Source organism: Mustela nivalis, assembly GCF_964662115.1.
Source record: "Mustela nivalis genome assembly, chromosome: 17".
Taxonomy (NCBI): domain Eukaryota; kingdom Metazoa; phylum Chordata; class Mammalia; order Carnivora; family Mustelidae; genus Mustela; species Mustela nivalis.
This window is the reverse complement of record NC_139036.1, coordinates 50,355,878-50,380,112: the sequence shown is the minus strand read 5'-3', so window position 1 is coordinate 50,380,112 and position 24,235 is coordinate 50,355,878. Positions and strand designations below refer to the sequence as shown.

Sequence of the window (24,235 nt, the reverse complement as noted above, 5' to 3'; positions counted from 1 at the left end):
TCTCTGCCACCCCCGCCCTCTGTATCTGTGTCTGTCTGTCTCTCTAAAATAAATACATCTTTAAAAAATAGAAAAATGCTACCCTCTATGGCTGGGCTGTCATTGGGAAATACAATTTGCTCAGTTAAACACGCATGTATATTTTAGGACTTCTTACTGTATCACACTTAAAAGTTTTTACTTTGAATTTACAAACTTGCCTTGTCCCTGGAAACAGCCTTTGAAAGGATGTCATGTGCCTCAGGCAAGTGACTGGACAGGTAGTGCACAGCTCACACATATTCTCTTTAAACTATAATGATCTCACAGATATGAAAACAGGTTAGTCCCAGAAGAGAGAGAAGAAGTCCAAAAAGAAACCAGAAATAGAACAAAAATGTTTCAAACTTGATGATTTTCATCAAGCGGAATGAAATGTCATATTCTGACCACTCTACTTCATTTTTATCTGTTCTTTTGATTAGCAATTTTTCCTCTCTGCCTTTTGCATACTGGCCCTGGCTCGGGGTTTAACCTAAAGGCCGGTGTTTGAAAGTCCAGACTCACATTCTGTGTCCGCCAGCCTCGTGGGTCAACTTTATAGATACTAGATAATACAAAGCACTGCTTTGAAAAATGTCTTTTTCCCAAATTCTTTTTTCCCCCCAGATTCTCCTGGCTTTCACGTTTTAATTTTTCTGAACACGATTTCTTAGAAAACTAGCAGCTAGAGAATTTGTGCCCAGGTGAAGGTACGGGCAGCTAAAGGTGAAAATGTTTCAAAGGGCTCCTGACTTCTTGACCAAGAAGAAATGACAGGAATAGAAGACGGGGAGCCGAGTGCTGTCTTGGCTGCTGAGAACCTTCCCCTATAAAACAAAGGGAGTCCCCGGGTGCCTGGGTGGCTCAGTGGTTTAAGCCTCTGCCTTCGGCTCAGGTCATGATCTCAGGGTCCTGGGATTGAGCCCCATATTGGGCTCTCTGCTCAGCAGGGAGCCTGCTTCCTCCTCTCTCTGACTCCCTCTCTGCCTACTTGTGATCTCTATCAAATAAATAAATAAATAAATAACCAATCAACCAAACAAAAAAAACCAAAGGGAGCCCCAATAAATTTTTTTGACGATGTTTATTAATATAAAACTTGACTCCTCTCTTAAGCTCTCCAAATTTGACTAAGCGAAGGTGCTGGAATGTGAAGGCGGCATCATGTCACATTTTAACCGGAAGTTGCATTTACTAATTTAATTTCAATAAAATATTTACTATATTTCCCTAGAAGCTAATCAATGATTAAATGTTTGCCAAGGGCCTCCTTCAATGCATCCCAGGAGGGAGACAGCCTCCTCCCATGGGCCCCTCGATCTTAGTAGTTCAACACGAATGCGGATTCAATTCTATTGATTTTATTTCAGAAGGATGTAGTTTAACTTTTTTTTTCTTCTTTTTCTTTTTTTGACATAGTTGTTTATGTTTACTGATAAAATGAAAGGAATTTTTATGTCATGAACTAATCTAGCCTTGACAAGATGAAACAAAACGTTGGATAAACATCATAAGAGAAAGGAAAGAGGAATCCAACTTCGCAGAGCTTTGGGATAGTTTAGGGCTTACGACTGAGAGAGGACAGACCAGACAATGTTCTCATCTTGGGGTGACGCCTGTATGTAGGACTGTTCTTTTAGCTCTAAAATCTGTTGAGTGTTTCCACATGAAAAATTCAAAGAAATGCTCCTGATGATTTGCCTCAGCAAGGTGCAGAGCGACAGGGGGAGAGAGGGGAGTGGGGAAGTAAACCAGAGGCTTCACCCCAAAACACGTCAAGAGTGTAAGAAGTTTTAGGTACTGAAGAAGTTGAATTGCCTGTTTTCTCTGCATATGTGCTCCCATACCATTTTAAGAAGAAAGTGCTTCGTAAAGGAAACCATACTTTTATTGCTTCCTACAGTCCACGCGGGGGTGGACACGGGCCCTGGGTTTATGGGGCCGTGAACAGCCGGTGAGTTGACAAATGAACTCTGCCTGAGCGGTCGCATGTCTCAGGCCCCGTGCCCGGCCCCAGGGCGGACAGTGAGTGGCCCTGTTTTCGTGGGGCTTAGAGGCGGGGGGTGGGGGGCGGTGCAGAGGAGTAGAGTGGTCTGTGGAGTAGTGTGTCTCTGTGACAGTGGGCACAAGAGGAACAAAAGGGATGGAACGCAAGCCCATCTTGGGAGGCTGGAATGGCCAGGGAAGGCTTCCCAGGGACACAGCCATCTAGGATGAGGCCCGTGGGATGCACAGGAGTTGGGCGGGGGAAGGGACAAAATCAGGATGCTAGACGCTCAGTAGAGCTGAAGGGTTTGAGGGTGAGTCATGGTGGGGATGTGGGTGTAGGGAGGGGAGGCGAGAGGCGGCAGAGTCAGGCTGGGCAGCCCTGGAGTCTGGTGAGCCTTGTTAGAGCATCCGGGCTGCATCCTCGGGCCCGTGGGGACCCAGGGAAGCAAAAATCACCCAGGGTGCGGGGTGGAGGGGGGACTGGAGGCTTGAGAATCAGGAGAGAGCTGGTGGGTCCCTGCATGAGGGGACGGGCCTTGTGGGGGAAGGGAAGAGGGTGAGCCCAAGTGAAGATTGGACCCAGGGGAATGGCTCCCTGTGGGAAGGAAGGATCAAGTCATTACTTGCACTTGGGAACACAGGAGCAGAATCAGGTACAAGGGGCTCAGGTCATCACTTCAGTTTCGAATACGGTGAGTTCTCAGGCTTCTGCAGGACACGTCAAGATCGGCGGAGATAACCAAGAAGCTTCCAGAAAGAGCTGGAATGCAGTAAGATCTAAGAGATCTGGGGGAGAGATAGGAAGTTGCCAGTTTTCAAAATATAGGTGGTAGTGGACAAGATCGCCTACGAGAGATCACTTAATCAGCTTAATCAGAAAAGCAAAACAGCCCAGAACAATCCCCCTGAAGAACAATGGGCTTTGAGGGCGAGAGAGGCCCCTAAACGGGAGTAAGGGGGGCTGCCTTCCACCGTGTCAGGTGCTGCAGGGGAGTCAAGCAGACAAAGACAGAGTGTCTGGTGGATTTAGCAACATGGAAGCCACTGGCAACCCAAACATCAGTTTCTGCAGAGTGACAACCGTCAGACTGTCAAGTAACAAAAAATGAGCGGGGATGAAGTAGACACAGCAGCGGGAAGGGGCAGGGGATAGAGACGGGTTTGTTCTCTGGGTTACACTTGAGCACACCTCAACTCTTATTGGCTAGAGTCTTTTTTTTTTTTTTTTTAAGATTTTATTTACTTATTTGAGAGAGAGAGTCAGAGAGAGGGAGCCCAACAAGGGGGAGGGTCAAAGGGAGAAGCAGACTTCCCGCTGAGCAGGGAGCCCAACATGGGGCTCGATCCCAGGACTCCAGGATCATGACCTGAGCCAAAGGCAGACACTTAACCAACTGAGCCGTCCAGGCCCCCCTTGGCTAGAGCCTTTTAAAAAATCACTTAGTGATCATGTAATAGGACTTTTTAGTAGAAGACACGATTCTAAATGTTTTTCAAGCATTACCTTATTTAATTCTCATAAAAGTTCCTGTAAGTTTTATCATTTCCATTTTTTTTTTTTTTTGAAATGGGGAAATGGAGGCACAGAGAACTTGTCTGAGGCCCCATAGTTTCTACATGGTAGAGCCAAGATTTAAGCCCTGGCCGTCTGGCTCCAGAACGCAGGCTATGAAGCTCTACACCTCTCTTTAACACAAAACATACAGGATCACCCAAGAGGATAGTGGGAGCCTTAGAAAAATGACACAGGGGCAACATTCAAAAGATTGGCTTTCATGTAACACTTCACAGTTTGGCAAAGGTTGAAAAATCACTCAAAGCGATGCGGAGCCAGCCATCTTCCTTCCACTGCGCCAGTGGCCTTCCCCAAATCCAGAGTGCTGCTGTATTGACCCCTTTTATTTATTCATTGATCGTTTGACATCATAGACATAAAAGCGTGTGAACTAAATGGATTCTCAAATAATTGGTTTCCTCTCGGAAAACAAATTCCTCAGCCTTCTTGCAAATCAATCTTGGCCCAAGTGTCTTTGCTGAACCCTCTGCATCTAGAAGGCTGAAGAGATCATTATTCGTCAACATTTCCTTCCTTTGGAAAGCTCTTTAAATTAGGTAAAGTGTTTACAAAGTTACTTTTCCAATCATGACCTCTTTTCTAAATTGGCCTTGAACATTCTATTTCCAAGGACAGCTAAAGATAATTTTTAAAAAAATCACGGCAAGCACGAAGGCCAACTACTGAAGGAAACATTTCTTAAACAGTCCAAATGAGAAATGGCTTTGCTGAGCTCCACTCTAAAGCCAAGGGCAAGCGCTGCTTAGATAGTGAGGAGCCACAGAAGACCGTGAAGAAGACGCCCTATCCATTTTACAGTAAAAATTGTATGCACACGGGGCGCCTGGGTGGCTCAGTGGGTTAAAGCCTCTGCCCTTGGCTCAGGTCATGATCCCAGGGTCCTGGGATGGAGCCCCGCATCGGGCTCTCTGCTCAGCAGGGAGCCTGCTTCCTCCCCTCTCTCTCTCTGCCTGCCTCTCTGCCTACTTGTGATCTCTGTCTGTCAAATAAATAAATAAAATCTTAAAAAAAAATAAATCGTATGTACATTCCATTTTCCTCCACGGAGTAGGAGGAAAACACTAAAGCCTCAGAAGGCTTGGGGTTCAAGCTTCAGTGCTGCCAATAACGGTGACTGCCCCCGCGCAGGGGGGCTCGAGATTTTTAATTGCGAAATGAGGGACAAGGATGGGGAGAATGGGAGGTCAGCGAGGTCCATGGGACAACTCTTTAAGATTCTTTTCTGCTTGAAGGTGTTAGTAATCAGTGAAATAATATGGGACCATGATTTCAGTTGGTATAAGAGAGTTTCACATGAATACCCACTATTTTTCAGAATCTGCTCATTAAACTTTGTTAAGAATACAGCAAGGATGACAGGAAGGATGGATGAGAACATGATGTTCGAGAACAGAGAGATGGTGAGCTCGAGTAGAAACCTGTCAAGGAGAAAAGAGAAATCAGAAGAAAGCCTCCGCCGGAGGAAATGTGACACAGGACCTGATAGACATGACCGGTATCTGAATTGATCAGAGCTCAGGATCCATTTTAATGAAAGCGCATTAGGCCAAGAAGTGAAACAGGAGACAGGGTGGCAAGGTGGAAACAGGGACCACAGCAGAGTTGATCCCGGGGAAGAATATCCATTGTTCAGGCTGGGAGGGACTTGCGGTTAAGCACCCATCTTTGGCCTCTCCAAATAAGCATGTCCTAGTAGTTAATCTTGGGCTGCACACAGTGTGTTCAGACAAGAACACACGCAGCGTCCAATCTAGACCACACACCATCTTGTGATGCCCTGCTGGAACAGGAACCCACACTATGTCTGTACCCTTCCCAGGGTAGGTAAACACCCACAACGAGGTGCTGTTTATGAACTCTACCCAAAGGGAAAAAAAAAAAAAGGCCAAACTCAGACTTTGTAAACTTTGCAGATCCCATTCAAGAAGAAACCTGGGTGGCTCAGTGGGTTAAACCTCTGCCTTTGGCTCAGGTCATGATCCCAGGGTCCTGGGATTGAGCCCCACGTCGGGCTCTCTGCTCAGCAGGGAGCCTGCTTCCCCCTCTCCCTCTGTCTGCCTCTCTGCCTGCCTGTGATCTCTGTTTGTCAAATGAATAAATAAAATCTTAAAAAAAAAAAAAAAAAGAAGAAGAAGAAACCAAACCCAGATAAGCCAGATTGGAAAATCAAGAAGAAAGTAAATAGATGTCTCTTTGAGGGACACAGACATGTGCTAATATCCGAAATCGTTTTGAAAGCAATAATGAAATGCTACTGACAAAAATGATTCCCTCCGCAAAGCCTGGCCACCCGCTGAGGTCGGGTCAGAGCTGTAGTGGAAGACAACTTTCCTGGGGAGGAACCTAGGAGAAAATGCAGCCCAGCGGTGCTTTTGCATTTGGAAAGACTCTGCCACTAGGAATGGCGAGCATATAAGATGGAAAAAGAGCCATCGGGATGAAAAGAAAAATAATGCTTGTTTCTAAGAATGCTGCTGCTTTGTTTTATGAACTAGTCTATTTGTTTTGGCTGCAACCGAACTCAAGAATGTTTTCTGCATATTTTACAGAGTAGTTTATAGACATCAAAGGAACAATCTCTCCTTTCATCATTATTTACACATAAAAATAATGCAATTTGTGGTGCATAGAGGATGTTACTTCTTAAAAAGCTCTCGAGTCTAATTTATTAATTGCTTGAGATTTAAAGTTAAACAAGGGTGAGATGCAAATCGCATGTTACTCTGAAATACTGTACCACCAAATCTTGTTTTATTAATGAGATGGTGAACAGCCATATGAATATTTATTTAGGTGGTTAGAGGGCTTTATGAAGAATCCTGGAGCAAGTGACAGAGACATAAAAGCAAAAGGGTTCTGCCTCTTGAAGAAAATGGGGTCTGTTGCTTTGTTTTTAATTCCACTTTTTCCTCTGTGCTTCCAACATTAAAGCATTCCTGTAACCCACCAACCACCCCAGATCTCTTTCGCTCCAAATCTTTGGTTTCAGCTGCTCCCCCTGTGCCCTGGTAGCAACAGCCTCCTCTTGACAAGCTGGAAAAGGACATTTTGGTCTGCCCTGACGGCTCGAAGGCATCGCATCAGTTTTTTTCTGATTTTTTGTCAATTACATGCATTTGGCAAACACAATACACATACAAATATTAGATTTATTTTGATGCATTTATTTTGATTTAGTTCCTTAGAAATTCTCTTCAAGCTGTCAATTAACTCTCTATATTCTATATTATCTCCTGGAACAAATGTCCTAACTACACACACACACATACACACACACACACATACACACACGCACATAAAGCAGAATGAGCTAGGCCTGTCTTAAATATTGTTTCATAGCTTATAAGGCACACTTATGCAGAACGAGCTATGATATTACAGCTGTTTATTCACAGCTTCACTTTTGTCTCACCAAGAATATGTAATAACTGCTGGAAAATGTACATGCCATATATATGCATAGGGACACATATCCTATCTTTTTTGGAAAACCATGTGCACACCAACATACCAACACACACACACACACACACACACACACACACACACACACACATTTCATATACATATAAGCATCCATTCCATTTCCTTTTGTAAAAACCAATACCCGTCAACATAGAATCATGTAAAACAGAGTCAACTTATGAAGTCAGGTGTTAACTTTTGTAGCAACAAAGATGATGGTAAACAAAGTCCCACCAGGCCGTGGGAATCCAGGGGCTCTTCTTCCCATCCCTGTCTAGCCTCCTCCCTGTTCCCTGTGGCCTCCCCTCCTGCCCCATCCGGCTCTGTGCCTCAGGCCCCCCAATACCCCGTAGATCTGCATTCCCTGCTTCCTGCTCTAGATACCATTTCCCAGTCCTTCAAATGAGATGATCTCATCTAATTGTTAGGGAGAAAGTCTCTGATTAAATAATTTCACATTAGAGCGTGAACGACTTCTAGTGGTTTTAATATGTTAACACATCAAGGATGTCTGCATCTTAAAAGAAGAGTTTGATAACCCAAAGGCTTAGATAGTTAACTGCAGATGTGTGTGTGTGTGTGTATGTGTGTGTGTGTGTATCCCTACCTCTTTTAACTACAAGGTTGGGGATGATACACTTCGAGCTGCCTTAAAAAATACAATAACAGACCTAAGATTGAGCATTTAATAATGAGAGATTATATTCTATTATAATTCTTATTATATTAAGTCCGTATTCTTGGGTGCTCAGTGATTCGGCTACTACGCAGAAGCCAGAAATAATGAAAGAATCATTAAGCCTTAAAGAGAGCTTCATGAAAGTAAAAGTCCTCAGGGAAGGGACAGTCAGAAAGTCAGAAAGGTTTCCTAGAGGAGGCAGGTAGGACCTTGAGATGGCCTTGCAAGAAATTAAAACATCATCAAAACGTAGAACAGGAGAAACGAAATGTCCTATCCCCCCAAATGGTCAGTTGCCCCATTTTGAAACTCATTCAGGCAAATTTAAATGTATGTGCCCTTCTGCCTTCTTTTCACTTACAACATGGTGGCCATCTTGTCTCCCTTCCCACAGAGATCCACTTCAGTCTTTTAAAATGGCCTCATGGTATTCCATTGTATGGATGTGTGTGCCGTAATTCATCGCTTTCCCTAGCGTTTTGCTCAAATAATATTGCATATTCCTGCAAGTATCCTGGGATAAATTCCTACCCCTAGAGCTGCTGAGTCAAAGGCTTTGTGCATTTCAGGTTGGGGTAGACGCCCGTGATGCCCTCCAAGGAGGCTGCCCCACTTACGCTCCCAACAACTGTGCATTGTCAGGTATTTTTGCAAATTCAAAATTTATGCCTATCCAATGGCAGCCAGGCCCTTCACAACTTTGTAGTATTGATTTACATTTCTTTAATTATGAATGAGAATTCGCATATTTTTCACAGGTTTGCTGGATATTGCTTTTTGTCTGTGAATTCTGTGTTTGCACCCTTTGCTTTTCTCGTCCACCGGCTTGTTAGTCTTTTCCTATTGATTTTCAAGCCCCCTTTGTAAGGCAGGGAAGTTAGTGATTTAAGACTTCTCTGGCAGAGTTCTTCATCCTGGACTGAGCTGAGAGACTTTTGGCAGGGACACCAGCTGAGAGGAGGCTGTTTTAAATCAAATGCAAGTTGAGAAGGGCTCTGAATAGGGTCAGAGCAGAGGAATAAGAGATATTCTCGGATTCTGGTGATAGGCTTGAGGTAAATTGGGATGAAGGAAAGAAAGGACAAAGATGAACCCAAAGTTTCTAACAGGAAACAGAAAGCCTGGGGGTAACCCTGATAGGGTAAGGAAGAGCCAATTTGGAAGGGAGGCTGGTAATTCAGTGTTGTAGTTACTGAGTTTGAAACAGCAGTGTAGTCTCCAAAAGAAGATGGTTTCCAGGCAGGAAGAGATACAGGACCCAACCGGGAATCAGGCTGAGGCTTCTGGGAAGCATCCCGAAGGAAGTGACAGCTGAAGCCATGCAGAAGACGAGCTCATGGTGGAAGGGAAAAGGGGAAGTGAAGGACACAGGACAGAGACTTGAGAGAAACACCCACAGGGAGGAAGAGAGATCAATAGAGGAAACGAGTAAAAGTAGTATCATAGAAATCCAGAGCAGGGGTTAGCAAACCATGGCCAACAGACCAACTCTGGCACCCAGCCAGTTTTTGTAAATAAAATTTTATTGGAACACAGCCATGCCCACTTGCTGACTTATTGTCTAAAGCTACCTTCACACCACAGAGGCAGGAGCTGAGTAGCTGCCACAGAGATCATATGGCCCACAAAGCCTAAAATAGTCACTGTCTGGTCCTTTACAGAAGAAGTTTGCCAACCTCTGTCCTAGAAGGAAAATCATTGGTCAGTACAGTCAAAGGCTGCATGGAGTTAGAGGATGATTAGAAGTGGGAAAAGCATCACTGAATTTAGGGAAGAAGTAATAGGTTAGTTACTTTGTAAACTGCCCATATATTGGGCTTAGAAAATGGACTTTAAGGGAACATATGGAAGAGCTAAGTCATATAGCGCCTATCCAAAAAATGCGAGCAGGTGGCTGGCCAGTAGCTAGAAAGAGCAGCAAGAGGGATAACAGAATGCTGTTTATCCACCTGTCCATCCACACACCCCTTGTTCTGAGAAGGCTGGGCAGCACCATGAGCATGGCGACTATAGATGGAAATTGGTTTCATCAAGAAAGGAGGAGAGGGGCGCCTGGGTGGCTCAGGGGGTTAAGTGTCTGCCTTTGGCTCAGGTCACGATCTCAGCATCCTGGAACTAAGCCCCGCAACCGGCTCTCTGCTCAACAGGAGCCTGCTCCCCTCTACCCCGCCTGCCTCTCTACCTACTTGTGATCTCTTTCTCTGTGTCAAATAAAATAAATAAAATCTTTTTTTAAAAAATGATCTTTAAGAAAGAAACAAAGGAAGTAGGAGAAAAGGAACTCTTATAGCAGCAGTACCCTAGTAAATGTTTAATAACTGTCTCTCCAAAAAAAAAAAAAGTCTTTGTAGCAGTGTGTACCAATTTCCATGGTGTACACATTCCAGCAGGCGGAACTCCTGACAATGTAACAATCAGCTCACTCAAGCTAGCACAAGCCTGGGCCAGTAGCCCAACCGGGTGTTGCTGCCACCCATGCCCAAGGTGGGGATAGAGTATAGGAAGACAGCAGCAACATGCTGAATTCTTTGGGAATAAAACCGAGGAAGCAAAAGATAGTATTATGCTCCATAAAAGGAAGAGGCATATATTTCACCGTTGATAAATAGGAAAAGAAAGGTTTATCAAGAGTCACCTAAAACTGACCAGAAGCCCAGCTTCTGCCGGAGAGAATGGGCCAATAGTCAATTAAATCAAGACATCATAAAGCTACTTAATATAACAAATATACTGTCATTATCAAGTCTTCTAATAATTAAAATTCTTATAATGCAGTGCTTCTGAATATACCCATGGATATGAATATATATAGAGATATATAGATATATAAAATTATGTGTATAAACACATGTATATACATAGTAATCATCCAGTAATCTTGGTTATGGAGGCTTACAACTATGTATTTCAGTGTTCATTATGCTCATTTAACTGACTTTGAGATAGTTTCTGAGATAGTTCAGAATCATTAAAGATCAAAATATTTCTAAATAGCTCTTAGTTTTTTTTCAAATATTAAAGAAACTGATGTTTATATATGCCAATATTTGATTCACCAAAGCCATTCATATTTCGGACCATGCAGTAACAAAATTCACAGAGCGGTTTCCAAAGAGTAGCGTTTACAGAGCTACCGGTGAAGGACAATCTGCTTTCACCTGTATTCTTTGAATCACACTCGGTCACTCCCACGTTCTCTCACTGAACCCTAACTGGTCTCTTAGTATATATAAGGCAGTGTCCCAGAGGCTAAAAACACTTTTCATAATGCCTGATGGATTTTGTCCACTGAACAAATGCTCTTCAACTAGTTTTTAATAAAGTAAAATTTTGCCGGAGAACAGGAAAAGGAAAGCTAGGGGAGTATAAGGCACTGGATGGGGGCGGGGGGGGGGGGCGGTAGAACTGTTCATTTCTTCTCTGCTCATCATTTATTGTTATTGCTTCTTTTTGCTCTAGGAAGCAAGGTCATAATTCACTACTATGCTGTACCCAATCTTAACTTCCAGAGTATTCTTCCTGGAAAATGGTACTTAGGGCTTTTGCCAGTATGAATGAATGAATGGCTCTGTCTTCCTTTCTGAGTATGTGGGCAAGCCTTCTTGGGTGGGATGGAAAATACATTTCTATTCTTAGCATTGTTAATTCTAATCCAGGAGGGCACAAAGAAAATGGCACTACCCACCCCCCACCCCCGCCCTTAGGACGTGCATACAGGGGAGACAGGAATTAAATAATGAACAGGTCCCAAACAAAGCCATCTGATGCTAGGCACTGAGATTTCTTTCTGTTTCTCAATGACTAAAACCCCACAATGAGGTTTATAATTTTATTCTTTGGGAAATGGATTCCTGTAAGCTTTTAGCACAGTGAGAATTGCCCAATCTTATGAAATATTCTCTTTTTCCCCCTGAAGCCCTTCTGGTAATACAGACCAGATTTCTAGATGTCCTACTGGCAGCCGACCTTTTCTCGTGAACTCCAGTCAGTGGCCAAGGGAGAGAAGCATCAGTGCTTTAAAATCTCTTTTCTATGCCTGCAAGCAAAAATTTTACAACATTTCTCCTTGATATGAAATCTCTGCTTGGACATCTGGCTTCACAGTGAGGAACTTTCAATACACTAGCTTCAAAGAAAGGGCTTAGCCCTGGTGGGGCGGTGATGCCAGAAGAATGTTCCACAGTCTTTCTATAGAACTATTTCTAACAATTTCCCCCAGTGAACTTCTGTGAGTTCAGTGGCTAGAGCTAACTAACATTTAGATAACTTTGCTTTGGTGGACAGCCTTTTGGAGCCTTCCCGGGGGTAGACAAACTATGCAAGGTATAATATATGCGAGGTAAGGGTATTTTATTCGAATCTGCCTAATCAGACAAAACACAACACTCCAAGATCGAGGTTATTTACACCTATCTGCTGTAACACCCCAAATATTTACAAGCTTGCTGCCATCTACAAGATAACATGAGAATAAATGGACACTATTGGTCCTCAGAGCCTGGATTTATGAGGTAGTATCATTCACTCATTCAGCATATTTCTGGCACTTTCTGCTGGACCAAATTTTGTGGCAAGTGCCTGCTCCCAAGAAGCTCAGAGTCCAGTCAGTAAGAAAGTCAATCAAAAGACAGGTTCACAATCTCCTATCTGCAATCCTAGAATTCAAAATCCTCTGCAAACCACAAATTATTTTTGAAAGGTTGCGGTTCACTTGCGAGGCAACAAAACTGCACTGATGTTTGCCAGGGTTCCTAGCCCTTTCTTGTCCCGTGTGTAATACGGGCAGTTTCACTGTGCATTTGTGCGTCTGGGCGCAGTGTGCCGACCCCACCCCACCGAAGATAAAGGACAAGGACCGCACCACCTTCCTGGAGTCAGCAGAGCCTGATTGGTGAAACCTAGCCGACTCTAAGGTCTTGATCGGGGCTCTCAGACGAATATGACAGAGCAGCAAAAACTTCACCAGAGGCATGGCCAAAGCTGGCGTGAGCTTCCTACTCTGACATGTTACAGAAAAGATGACATTTAAATCTTAAAAGGGAAGGACCTCACACACAGTTCACGGGAGCACAGGGACCAGGGCATGAATGCTGAGGACTGGCTGTTTGATGAGGCAGACAAAAGGGCAGCATCTACACAAGCATTTCTCAAAGTTTTTCGTCTTTGGATCCCTTTATGCTCCTAAAAGAATCCCAAAGAGGCTTTTTTAATGTGTGTTATAGTTAATGATATTTACTGTATTAGAAATTAAAATTAAGAAAAATTAAGATATTTATTAATTTAAAAATAAGCCATCAATCCATTGTGTGTGAACATAAATATCATATTTTTTAATAAAAAATAACTATTTTCTAAAGCAAAAAAAAAAAAATTAGAAGAGTGGGTCTGGCTTAATAGCAGGGAGCTGGATTCTCCTGTCTGCTTCTGTCTTCCATCTCTTGCAATGTGTTGTTCTGGGCTGAGTACAGGAAAACAATCTAATTTCCTACAAATAAGTAATTAGAAAAGGAAGGATTATTTTAGTGGTCTTTTCAGATGATTGTGGATACTCATTGGGACAAATAAAAACTTGACAAGTGGTGGTGGTGCTGGGTGGCTCACATGGTTGAGCATCTGCCTTTGGCTCAGGTCATGATCTTGGGGCCCTGGGACTAAGGCCCTCATCCAGTCCCTCCCTGCTCAGTGGGGAGCCTGCTTCTCCCTCTCTCTCTCTGCTCCTTTCCCTGCTCATGTGTGCTCTCTGTCTCTCTAACACAAATAAATAAATAAAATCTTAAAAAAAAAAAAAACCCAAACACCCAAAACTTTACAAGTGGTAGTTTCTTAAAGGTCAGCTATAATACCCAATTTGACGCTCTTAGCCGTGAACTTTGCCAACTGCTCCACTGAAACCCATTGTTCTCGTTTATACTTTGTAAGGATCTTTTACCCACACCGGGTATTGGTCATTTGGAAAACACTGGTTTGGTGAGTTATATAAATCTTCTAAATGTTGATATATGTCATTATATTCCTCCCTCTTTCGTCCCATTCACATCATTAGTAACACCACTGATCTCATCAGAAAAGTCTTTAAGTACTGGGAAGCTGTCAAGCTTACAGTGATGGTACAAGGTTTTCCAAATTTGTGATTTCTGCTTGAAAGCTCTGATTTTATCATTAGCAACAATATAGTCAACTGTGGGCCTTGAAGTGTCAGGTTTACTTCCTTCCTTCTCAAGAACACCTCTGCCAGAAAGTCATATCTGAATAAGCCTGGTTTGCCTGTCAATCGTTCCTTCCAAGTGCCAAGAGTTCAGCTTGCACTCAAACACATGCAGAACTGCTTTTCCTAAAGACAACACCCTACTTCAGTCTACAGTAGAAACGCTTTGTGTGTACTTCCTATTAATATTAAAAAGATGTGTTCTCAAGGGTTGAGATTTAATAGAATTAATACTTTATTGCTTCAGGGTTTTGTTGTTGTTGTTGTTGTTGTTTGTTTGTTTTTAAAGCACAAGTAGATGGTGGTGAAGGAGCCAATCACTACTGGGGTGGGTGACAATGTTGTGTTTTGTGCTAAGACCGGCAATTTTATCTAGTGTGGCTTCTATACCATCAGTGCAAATGTGAACACAGTGAAAAATGCACATGATGGCTTAGTGTTATTATGAAGATAGTTTTGACCTTGTGGAGCTCCTGGAAAGAGAGTAGGGACTCACATGGGTCTGAGGACACTGTGAGAACTGCTGGTTTGGATTATATCAAGTGTTTCATATGCCATGCGGGCAACGGAAAGCCACTGAGGGATTTTAAGAAGCAAACCACATGCTCATATTTGTGTTTTTGAGAGGCTGCTTATCAACAGGGAGAGGGACAGACTTGGGACTGTTGAGTTATTGGCATGATTCTATATAGGAGGGATTGTAAGAGGCAAGGACGAGACGATGAAGGGCTGACTAAGAAGGCGGAACTGGTGCCTGCAGGATGGGGTATGAGCTTGCAGACATTTAGAAGTTATTTCTAGAAATAGACCTCAGAGAGGTGAGGGAGCAGAAAGATTCATTCAATGGGATTTCCAGAATCTGACCTGAGGGACCGGGCAGTGGTATTTAATTCCCATCAGTATAAGAAGAAAAAACAGGTTGAGGGCAAGGTAAGAATGAGAGAAACAGAAGTAGGATGTCTAGTTTGGGCAGCCTAGTGGGTCTTCAAGTGAAAATGTGGGATGGTAGCTAGAAATCTGGACTGAGGTCTCAGAAACAAAGACTATGTGGAGATGAAGATTTAAAATTCATTTGCACAGAAACTACATACATGAAGGGGTGAGAATGTCCAGGAGGCATACAAAGAAAACAGAAGAGGTCTTGCCACTATTTGAGTGCTAAAAATGGGAACAAGGGACAGGGAATGGGGATGGAAGAGAGGGTTTCAGGATGGTGGATGAACTGAGCATGTGTTGCCATGGAGCTAAGGGAGATTTGAGAGGCTGTTTATGTGGCCAATTAAGTCCTTGTTCACAGACGTTCACGGACTCTTAACTAGAATGGTTCTATAACTTCCTTGCCCCATTGATGTGGATGAAATGAGGCTGGGCTACGGGGATGTTTTTCCCTGCTCATCATTTTGTACTCATCATAATCCACCATGAGGAGGCTACCCCAGGAAGCCACTAGTCTAGGGAGATTGTCCAGGCACGTAGAGTTGTCCTGAACTCATTCTAAAACCTGGAGTCCAATAAAACCAATCAACAGCCTGAATCCAAACCACAGCAATAATCCATAGATATGCTGCAAACAATTAAATAAATGCTTGTTATTATAAGTTGTTAAATTGGGGGCCTTGTTTGTTATGCAGCATTATTGTGGCAATAGCTGATGAACACACGTTCCTTGTTAAATGTTATAAAGGAGACAAACGGGCTTCTAAGATCAAATAGAAGGTTTTGCAACACCAAATGAAGTGACTAAATAAGAGTGAAAACTAGCAAAAATGCATTGTAGCACTGAAATCGGGTAGTAAGGTAAATAATAGCAAAAAACTCTCAAAAGCCTATAGTCAAGGAAAGAAACATGACTCTGGAGCACAAAAACCTCCATATCTGCCAATGTCCCCCAATTCATTATTTTGTTAGACATCAACAAAATCCTGAGAAATCTCATTAGTATCATCAAATGTGGAGAGAAAAAAGCTATATGAGTGACCTCATCTTTTTCCTCTTCCAAAGTGAGAAGTGGAAATGGATGTAGTGGAGAAACAGGTAAATATCAGGGCTGTCTATCTCTGAGAAGAGTGAAGGTCATAGGACTTTAGGGATGCATGCCAAACTGGGATAATTCAGACCCCAAAGGGATATCAGATGCCCTTTCCCATTTAGGTAGTGTGAACGCAGAAACACAGAACATTTGCCCCAACCAGACTACACACACACCTCCACTCCAGCTCTTTCTTTCCCTCCTCTCAGGTTAGAGAAAATGCACAGACATCACAAATCACTTTTCTTGCAGAGAGGAGACAATCATGATGCTTCAGAAACATATACTGAATGTTTAATATGTAGAGGTATTCTGGTTAATTACTAAATTTATCCTGGTTACTCTACTAACCTTAACACAATAGAGAAAGACTTCTTTAGGAATCCCTCAAAAAAAGCAAATCATTTCCACAGGGGAAAACCTAGTCTTGCCCAGCCTCCCCCACAGCAATATTAAATGCTAGGTGGGCAATGTTTACAGTTCTTATGAGAAAACACGTGACCAGGAAGATGTGTCCATCTGACATGGTGTTCGAACATAAAGGTAAATGGGCAGATGTTCTTAAACATGAACAATTCAGGGAAGACAGAACCATGAGTCTTAAAAAACTATTTCCACTCCCCTTGATCCCCAGGCTGACCCTGGGACCTATCTCAACCAAGAGAATGTGGTAGAAGTGCCATTGTGAATCCCTACAGTAGACTTAAGGGAAGTGCAGATCTGCCTTCGCCTATTGGAATACTCCTCTTGGATGCCAGCTTCCATGTGAAAGGTCTGAGCACCCAGTGCATGAGGCCATATGGAGAGCACCTGGAGCCATATTGGATGTTGCAGCCCCAGCCAAGCTTCCCGCTGAATGTAACTCCACCATGCCACACATGGAGTAGAAGAACCACCTGGCTTATCCCTGCCTGAATTTCTGATCCAAAGAATTCTAGACATATAAAATGGTTGTTGCTTTAGAACACTAAGTTTTGGGGTGGTTTGTTATGCAGAAGAGCTGGCTCTTTTTAGAAGCTTGACTTTGAAGGTAAGGAGTGAGCTAAAGCAGTAGATAAGTGATAAAGATCTTTTTGCTCTCAAAATAGGGCATACTATGGTATAAAGATTTACCCATAGGATTGCTTTTGTTTCTGTTACTCCTTTTCTACTCCAGGAATCCTGTTCTGTGAAAGACCTCGCTTGGTCCCTTGTTTCTTAGACAGCCAGAATCAGGCCTGCTGTTGGTCTCCACTACCATGATTAACATCCACTGGGCTCCCTTGGACTGCCGGCTCCTCCACTTTCACTAGTTTTTAGCTGTTTCTTATTGCAAAAGTGATGTTATAATTAAAAATATGGAGTTAAGGTAAAAGAAAATTGCCACAAATTCCACCCTGCAGAGATGTCCTCCAGTAAAATTTTGATAGATGATTCCCGTCTTTTTTCTCTTTATATGTACTTTTATTTGCAAACATGACTTCGTATATAATTTCTGTAAACTATATTTTCATTGAAAACTACCTTGTGAACATTTTCACTATCCTTAAATATCCTTCCCCAACACCATTTTCAATAGTGCATCGTTTTTAGTTTATGTACTATGGCAAAAAATATAGATAGGAAATAGGAAATATGAGTATTGTGGGTGCCTTGTCTACAATGGGACCTTGATAAATACGTATTGCATAGATGAGTGAATGCTAGAATGAACTTCCTTTGGCTAGCTAAAGCTTTGTGCAACCTTTTAACTGCCACCTTCGGGCACATTCTGGAAATGGGTCAAAAGTTGGGCATGTCTCTCAGGCAATGTAATAATGGTAGGTATTGCCAAATTATTCTCCAGAAATGTTTTAGCAGGTTACACTATACCACACCAGTGGCCCTTAAAAGTGGATTGTGATAGGCTACCTTTCTCTCAAGAATTCCTTTAATAAAAGGTCTGCTGATCCACGGAGACATTATCATAAGCCCTGGAAGGGTGAGTAAGAGGTTTACTCTCCACCCTCACCCCCGACTGCCAGCTTGAGGGCTCAGCTTGTCCCCAACCCAGAAAGTGGGGCAAAGTGCATTTCACAATCAACATGCACACTCTTTATATGGCACTCTTTGATTCTCATATTTCAATACAGTAGTATTTAACATCACAAAATCTTCAGTACATGTGAGCTTGTTTTAACATAGATGCAGACAAATGCATTTGGTTTCAGAAAACCAAATACAAGCCTTATGGTGTCTGTGCCTCTCTCTGAGTATCTGGATCTATGTACCTGTATGTACAAAACACTCAAACACAATTAGAGTGCCCAAATCCAACAGCTGTTGCAGACATGCTGTTATCACTTAGGCAGACAGAAAACGAGATGAGGCTATCTGGGTTCATTTGCGCATTTGGCCAATGCCTGGCTTTCACAGGCAGAATGTAGAGACTGGGGTATGTCCAACAGCTCATGGCTGAGCCTTTCCCGTCATGAAGACCGTGGCTTGAACCTGGCTATGACAGTTGTTGGGCAGTATGAACTTGGGACTGGGTATTGAACCTTAGAGTCTCAGTTCTCCTACTTGTAAAATGAGGAGGATAGATATACCTTCCTTGTAAAGATGACAAGAAGGCCTAAATGCATTATAATTTTAGTTATTTTCAAGTACCTATATCCTGGAGGTCATAAGTATCATATAACATATATTTGAATATAATATGTATGTACATCTTTTGAATTCAGTCTTTAAGATCTGACACTTTTTTGGAAATTAAGATCACAATGGTTTTCTGTTTTAACAGGTAAGTGGATTAAAACTGCAAAAACAATTAAAAATAGGCAGATGTACTAATTATATTTCTTTCAAGATTTTTTTAACCTTAAGAGACAATACTAGATAAAAAAAATAAAAAATTTTAAAAAAATAAAAAAGAGACAATACTAGAAACTACGCCATTATGGAGTAAATTTATGTTTTCCCTTTTTGCATATGTTGGGATTCAATTATTTATTTGAAATTTGGAAATTGCCTAGTGCACGGTATTTGGATATCGAGAAACTCACTTAAAATGAAATTTTTATATAACTAAAGGAATTTAAACAAAGTATTCAGCTCAGCTCATGCCAAGCAAAATAGTTCCACAGATCAATGAGTAACTCCTGCGCATTTATAAATGAGAAGAGCTTCAGAGATTTTTTTTCAATTACTAGAATATAAAAAAGAAACCTCTTTTTTGTCTCATACCCCACGTAGGGGGAAAAGAAGCTGGCCGATGGCAATATATAGGGAAAATCTCATTAAGAACAAGATAAAGTAAGTCCTCACCTCTAAAGTGAGGAGGCTGGATGAAATGGCCTTCAAGAGTTGGTCGATATCTGAAGGTGTTTTTTTTTTTTTTTTTAATTCCATTCAGTCTTGTCCAGGATTAAAGAGTATATTTTAAAAAGCAACTTACATTAGCACTAGCTTCTTGGTAAATTACTCAGATTGCCTACAATAGGCTATAGAAAAGAAAGACGGAGGGTTAGGCAGAAAAGGGCAGCGATAAAACCCAAATGTTTCTTTTATTTTTCCTTGCTTTGTACGATTGCTCAACACGCTTTAAGCGTTGTTATAACAAAGTAAAATCACTGAAAAATAATCTTTTGCTGGAAATTCTTAAAAAAATTTTTGTTCTCTTTTAAATCTTATTTATAAAGGTTTCCAGATGCTTATCCTCGCAGATTAAACACAGCGTGATGTAGACACTTATAATAATATTCGCTGCTATGAAGCCAAGAAAAAACTACTTTGAGATCTAACTGCCTATCACCTAAAGAATCAGGGTCCAGGGAACTTTCTGTTGCTATTAAAGGCGTGATTCTCTGAAGCCATTTGGAAACAGCCTAGGTTCTCAGCAGCAACACATCTACCCTGTACTATGTCAAAGCACATCAAATGGTTGGCATTCCAAACCTCAAACAGGTTATTTCTCATTATGTGAATACATAATGAAAGGATGTGGGCACAGAATAGAATGTAAATTGGAAGCTGACTTCTGAATTTATTAGCCAGCAGTACTGGGCTAAAACAGTCATCCTAATTTCAAGAGACAGTTCCAAAGTGGTTCTCAAGAAAAAGGACAGGGTATTTTTCAAATATTTGTGCAGTGTGAATGGACTGGGCTTGCCAAAAATGACTTTTTATGCTGGCATGTGATCTCTTCGAGGGAAGTCAGCCTGAGTCACTGGATACATCAAAGGTAGAGCCCAGTGAATGGAATTCCGGCAGGCCGCGCGAGGAAGCCAGATACCTGCACCATCGGCCCGCAGCCGCGATTCCAGCCCTCCTTTTAATTACATTAAAGCAGCTGGTACCACTGGTTACTGAAGTCTTCAGATTACCTTGATTGCTCGGTCATTATCTCTAATCAGCTGCTTCTTCTCATCTTCAAACTTCTGTATAACATCCTGGAGCCGCCGTTCCGCATCAAGCTGCTGCCGGCTGTTCTCCTCTTTCAGAGAGGAAATGGTTGTCTGAAGTTCTGCTATGATCTAAAATGAAAACAGCATGCTGTGACTTCCAATTCTTCGGTGCGAGGCATCTATTTTATATGTATTTATGCCTCACAAAAGAGCGGATTTGGCAAAACTCTAATCCACAAACTAAATATTTTCAATTAACATATCGCGCACTATAATGCATGAAATTCCACACAATAAAAGACTATAATAAAACTGTGAATGGTGAACAACTGCTGAACCAAATATATTTGGAAGACATTTCCACTATAACATTCCACAATATTTACTCACCAGAAGAAAGAACATCTGTGATCTCAAAAATAGGAAAAGCGTCAGATTTTATTTCGCTGAGAAATAGACTTATTAGAATGAAGAAAGCGATTTTGCCTTTTCTAATACTTGGAACTGCAAGAACCAAAGGAAAAATGAACAGGGCTCCTTCTTTTTCCTTACCTAATTCTACACAACGATTTTTGAGTGCTCACTAAGGTTTGTGCACCGTGTTGAGTGCCTTAAGTTCCCATGTCATTTACAAATGTTATTATCACCTGTCTTTTATAAATGGAGAAACAGAGGCATAGAGAGAGGTCATACATTTCCCACTGTCGGAAATGACATCGAACTAAAAAAGACAGGCAGAACTTGAGGCACACAGTCAGATCAATCACTGTACCAAGTGGTTCCTCTCACTAGCCTTTTTCTTTCTTTTAGACAAGGTTTTGGTGTGGAAGAGAAGCTTATCATGACCAACTGATAGATAGATATCCATGGAAGTTTACCCAGAGACCCTTGTACTATTCTCTACATTGGAGAGCCGGTTCTCTCCACGAATGGGTCCCCTCTAAGTTCTCCCAAGGAATGAGGGACTTTTTTAAATGAACTGAGAATATGGCTCTTCCTTGGGTTTGGATGGCTACATTTCCTTTCAAATTCAATAGTCGTGACTTCTTAAAAGCAGGAAATAGTTGTTTCTTCTTCTAACTAAACAAAACAAAACAAAACCAACCTTAGCCCTGGTTGGAATAGGATTCCATTGGTTCTATGGGAACAGGGCTGGTTGGTGAGATACATTGGGCAATTCAGTTATCTTCCTTGAAGTTCAATTTTTCCACCTAGTATTTGGTGGCAAAACTAGAGTACGGTATTGTAAGACAATAAATAGAGACTCTGTGAAGTCTGCCAGAAGCCAAGTCCTATAGAAATATTAATTGTTACTATGGATATAAATGATAGCATATTTACAATAAAATATGGAGTTTCTATGCTTTTAGAAGTGAGCAAACTCACTGTACCAAAGTTTAACATTTAGGATTTGTAAATCACATGTTAAGACCATTGTGAAATAAATGGCAAAATACATACTAGCAGTACATTAATATTTTTAAATACGAACTTGGACCTTTTGCTATGAGTAGAAGAATCCATTTACTGAGAATAAAGATGTTTTTCATCTGTTTTCTGAATTTTGATTAAATGTTGTTTCCATTCTGGCATCAATTCAATGAATTCTCACAGCACTTCTATGAAACAGGGAAGGTTAAATTCTTCTAGTGAATGTCAAAAACTGAGGCACAGAATAATCAACTCACTCACAGTCACAGAGCAAGAGGAGCCAGAGATAAGAAAGAGCCAAATTTCCTTGGCCCAGCATGAAACTTAAGATTGATATTTTATAAGAGCATGGAGCCAAATAGTAAAAATAACTCACTATTTCAATGACTATTGGAGGGTTTCAAGTTAAGTAAACTACAACTTTGTAAAGGGGTGAGCTTAAGTCTGTCATGTGTTCATTGTGTGTGTTCGGTACGTGTGAGTGTGTGTGTGTGCAATTGTGCATGGATGTACGTGTGTGTATGTTTAGTGATATGCAGTACGATCACATGTCCAGATTCATATATCCACTGCCACAATCATGTAATATGTTTTTAAAGTACAAAGTAATTTTGTTGCTTTAAAGAACAGTAAGATTAGATTAGCTTTTAATTGGCCAAGACTGAAGATAAACGTATTTGTGGGTTCTTCAAGTGACCGTAAGGGCAAGAAACAGGGATCTCTCATTTTCAGAAGCTTAATGATAAGAGTACATCAAAAAGAAAAAAATGCAGGTTTTGGAAGGAGCTATGAGCAAAGTCCTGGATGCTCTGAGGAGAGCATGCTTGCTTTTGTGTGGAAAATGAAACCTTACATTCTTGGGGGGGAATGATGAGATTCTTGGGATGAAGTAATGAGATTATCTTTGGAAAGTTATTCTAAAATCTGACGAAGATGATTCAGGGAGAGTGTCAAAACATTTAAGGTGAACCACGGTAGGTAGGTGAGTAGATAAAGTGGTTGACAGACTGACAGATGAGATGGATATAGAGAGGTAGCTGAAAGGTGGGTAATTTTTAAAGCCAGAATTGAGATTTAAGATCCCAATTAATACTAACTTGATTAATATGCTTTGGGTAAAGAATAAAACTCACTTGGTTATAGACATACAGTAAAAGACTGTAGATTATATTCATCTTAGCTCAGTGCATGTAACTGGCACTTAATATTTTAGTAGTAGAACTATAATCATAGTAAATAAAAAGAATAATTACCTGACAAGTTATATTGAGATGATCTAGCCTTTTCATAGAATAATGATATTAAAAGTTTCTGAGAAAAATCAGAACTAATCTATGCAACCATAAACCCCACCAGTTTTGATTGAATCATAATTAAAATGTCACCACTCAACTGAATGTTTACCCTGCATTCGCTTCAGAGAGAGATGTGGATGTGAATATTTCCATGCGATATTAAAAATTAATATTTTGGGAAGCAAAAGGAGAGCTATTTCAAGCTGATGCCATAAGCAACCTAACTCACGAAAGCTCTAATAGTTCATTATTGCTAAGCATTTAACACTTTGCAAAAAATGTTTAGTGGGTCTTATTAAGTCTTAGAAATAGGATTCTGAATAGAGGCTGAGATCTCCTCTTTAACTCACTCTGATGTTTTCCAGATTGTAGTACAGCTTGAGATTTTTACAAAACTCCTCTTTAAAATATAGCAGGGCCTACTTGGGAAGATTTGGTAGATACTGAGAGCCTCATCAAACAAGTGGGAAGAGTGGTTCCCCAGCACGTTTGGCTTCTGGGTTGCCACCCTGGAGAATGACATGAAGGTTGGGGCACGAGGGACCTGTGGAATATGTCCAGGCATAATCTGCCTCAGGTACGTGGGAGCAGGTGAGGGCACTGGGGGGAGCCAGGCTCTTCGCAGTGGGCAAGCTCTACTGGTATTCGACTTGTCCACAGTGACCTGTCTTCTTGCAACATGGCAGTATCTTTCTCTGAAAAATGGCCGCCAGGTGAGCCAGCTGAATGGGGACAACTGTGCTAACACTGAAAAGGCAAAGTGAAAATGTCATATTAAGACAAAAAGAACAAAGTTTTGATTCTGATGGAAATCATATTTGGGAGTGTGCCCAGAGATGAGGCAGTCGTTGCCATCATGATGAACATGGAGAATCTCAGAAGGGGCACAGTCCTGGGTATGCCACGGGCTTGGTGTTCATGGTCCATTAGATCCCAAAAGCTTGATAAAATCTCAAAGATTAAGTGACTTCCTTTAAGGGAGGAAAATATTTAAAATATTTTCCAAATTTAACCTGATGATCTCCTGGATACTAATGCATTCATTATAAATGCATTCATCATATTACTTAAAAAAATTTTTTTTTCAGAGAGGGATTTTTTTTTTTTTAAACCTGATAAAGAGTTAAGCAACTTTGCTTCTGGTGTTGTCCTCAAATTAGATAGGAGTTAGGGATCTTGGC

General features: G+C 41.5%; 1 protein-coding gene across 15 annotated transcripts in view; it reads right to left on the bottom strand.

Annotated features, from left to right (window-relative positions):
* The window catches only part of CEP112 (centrosomal protein 112), a 416,468-nt gene that overhangs the window by 66,338 nt on the left and 325,895 nt on the right, over positions 1-24,235 (bottom strand). For 14 of the 15 annotated variants that reach the window (XM_082706651.1, XM_082706642.1, XM_082706655.1 and 11 more), the window contains one exon: positions 20,308-20,457. The exons of the other annotated variant lie outside the window; for it this stretch is intronic. In XM_082706651.1, the coding sequence (XP_082562777.1) occupies positions 20,308-20,457 (150 nt within the window). The remainder of the gene's footprint in view (positions 1-20,307; positions 20,458-24,235) is intronic. 15 annotated transcript variants of the gene reach the window in all.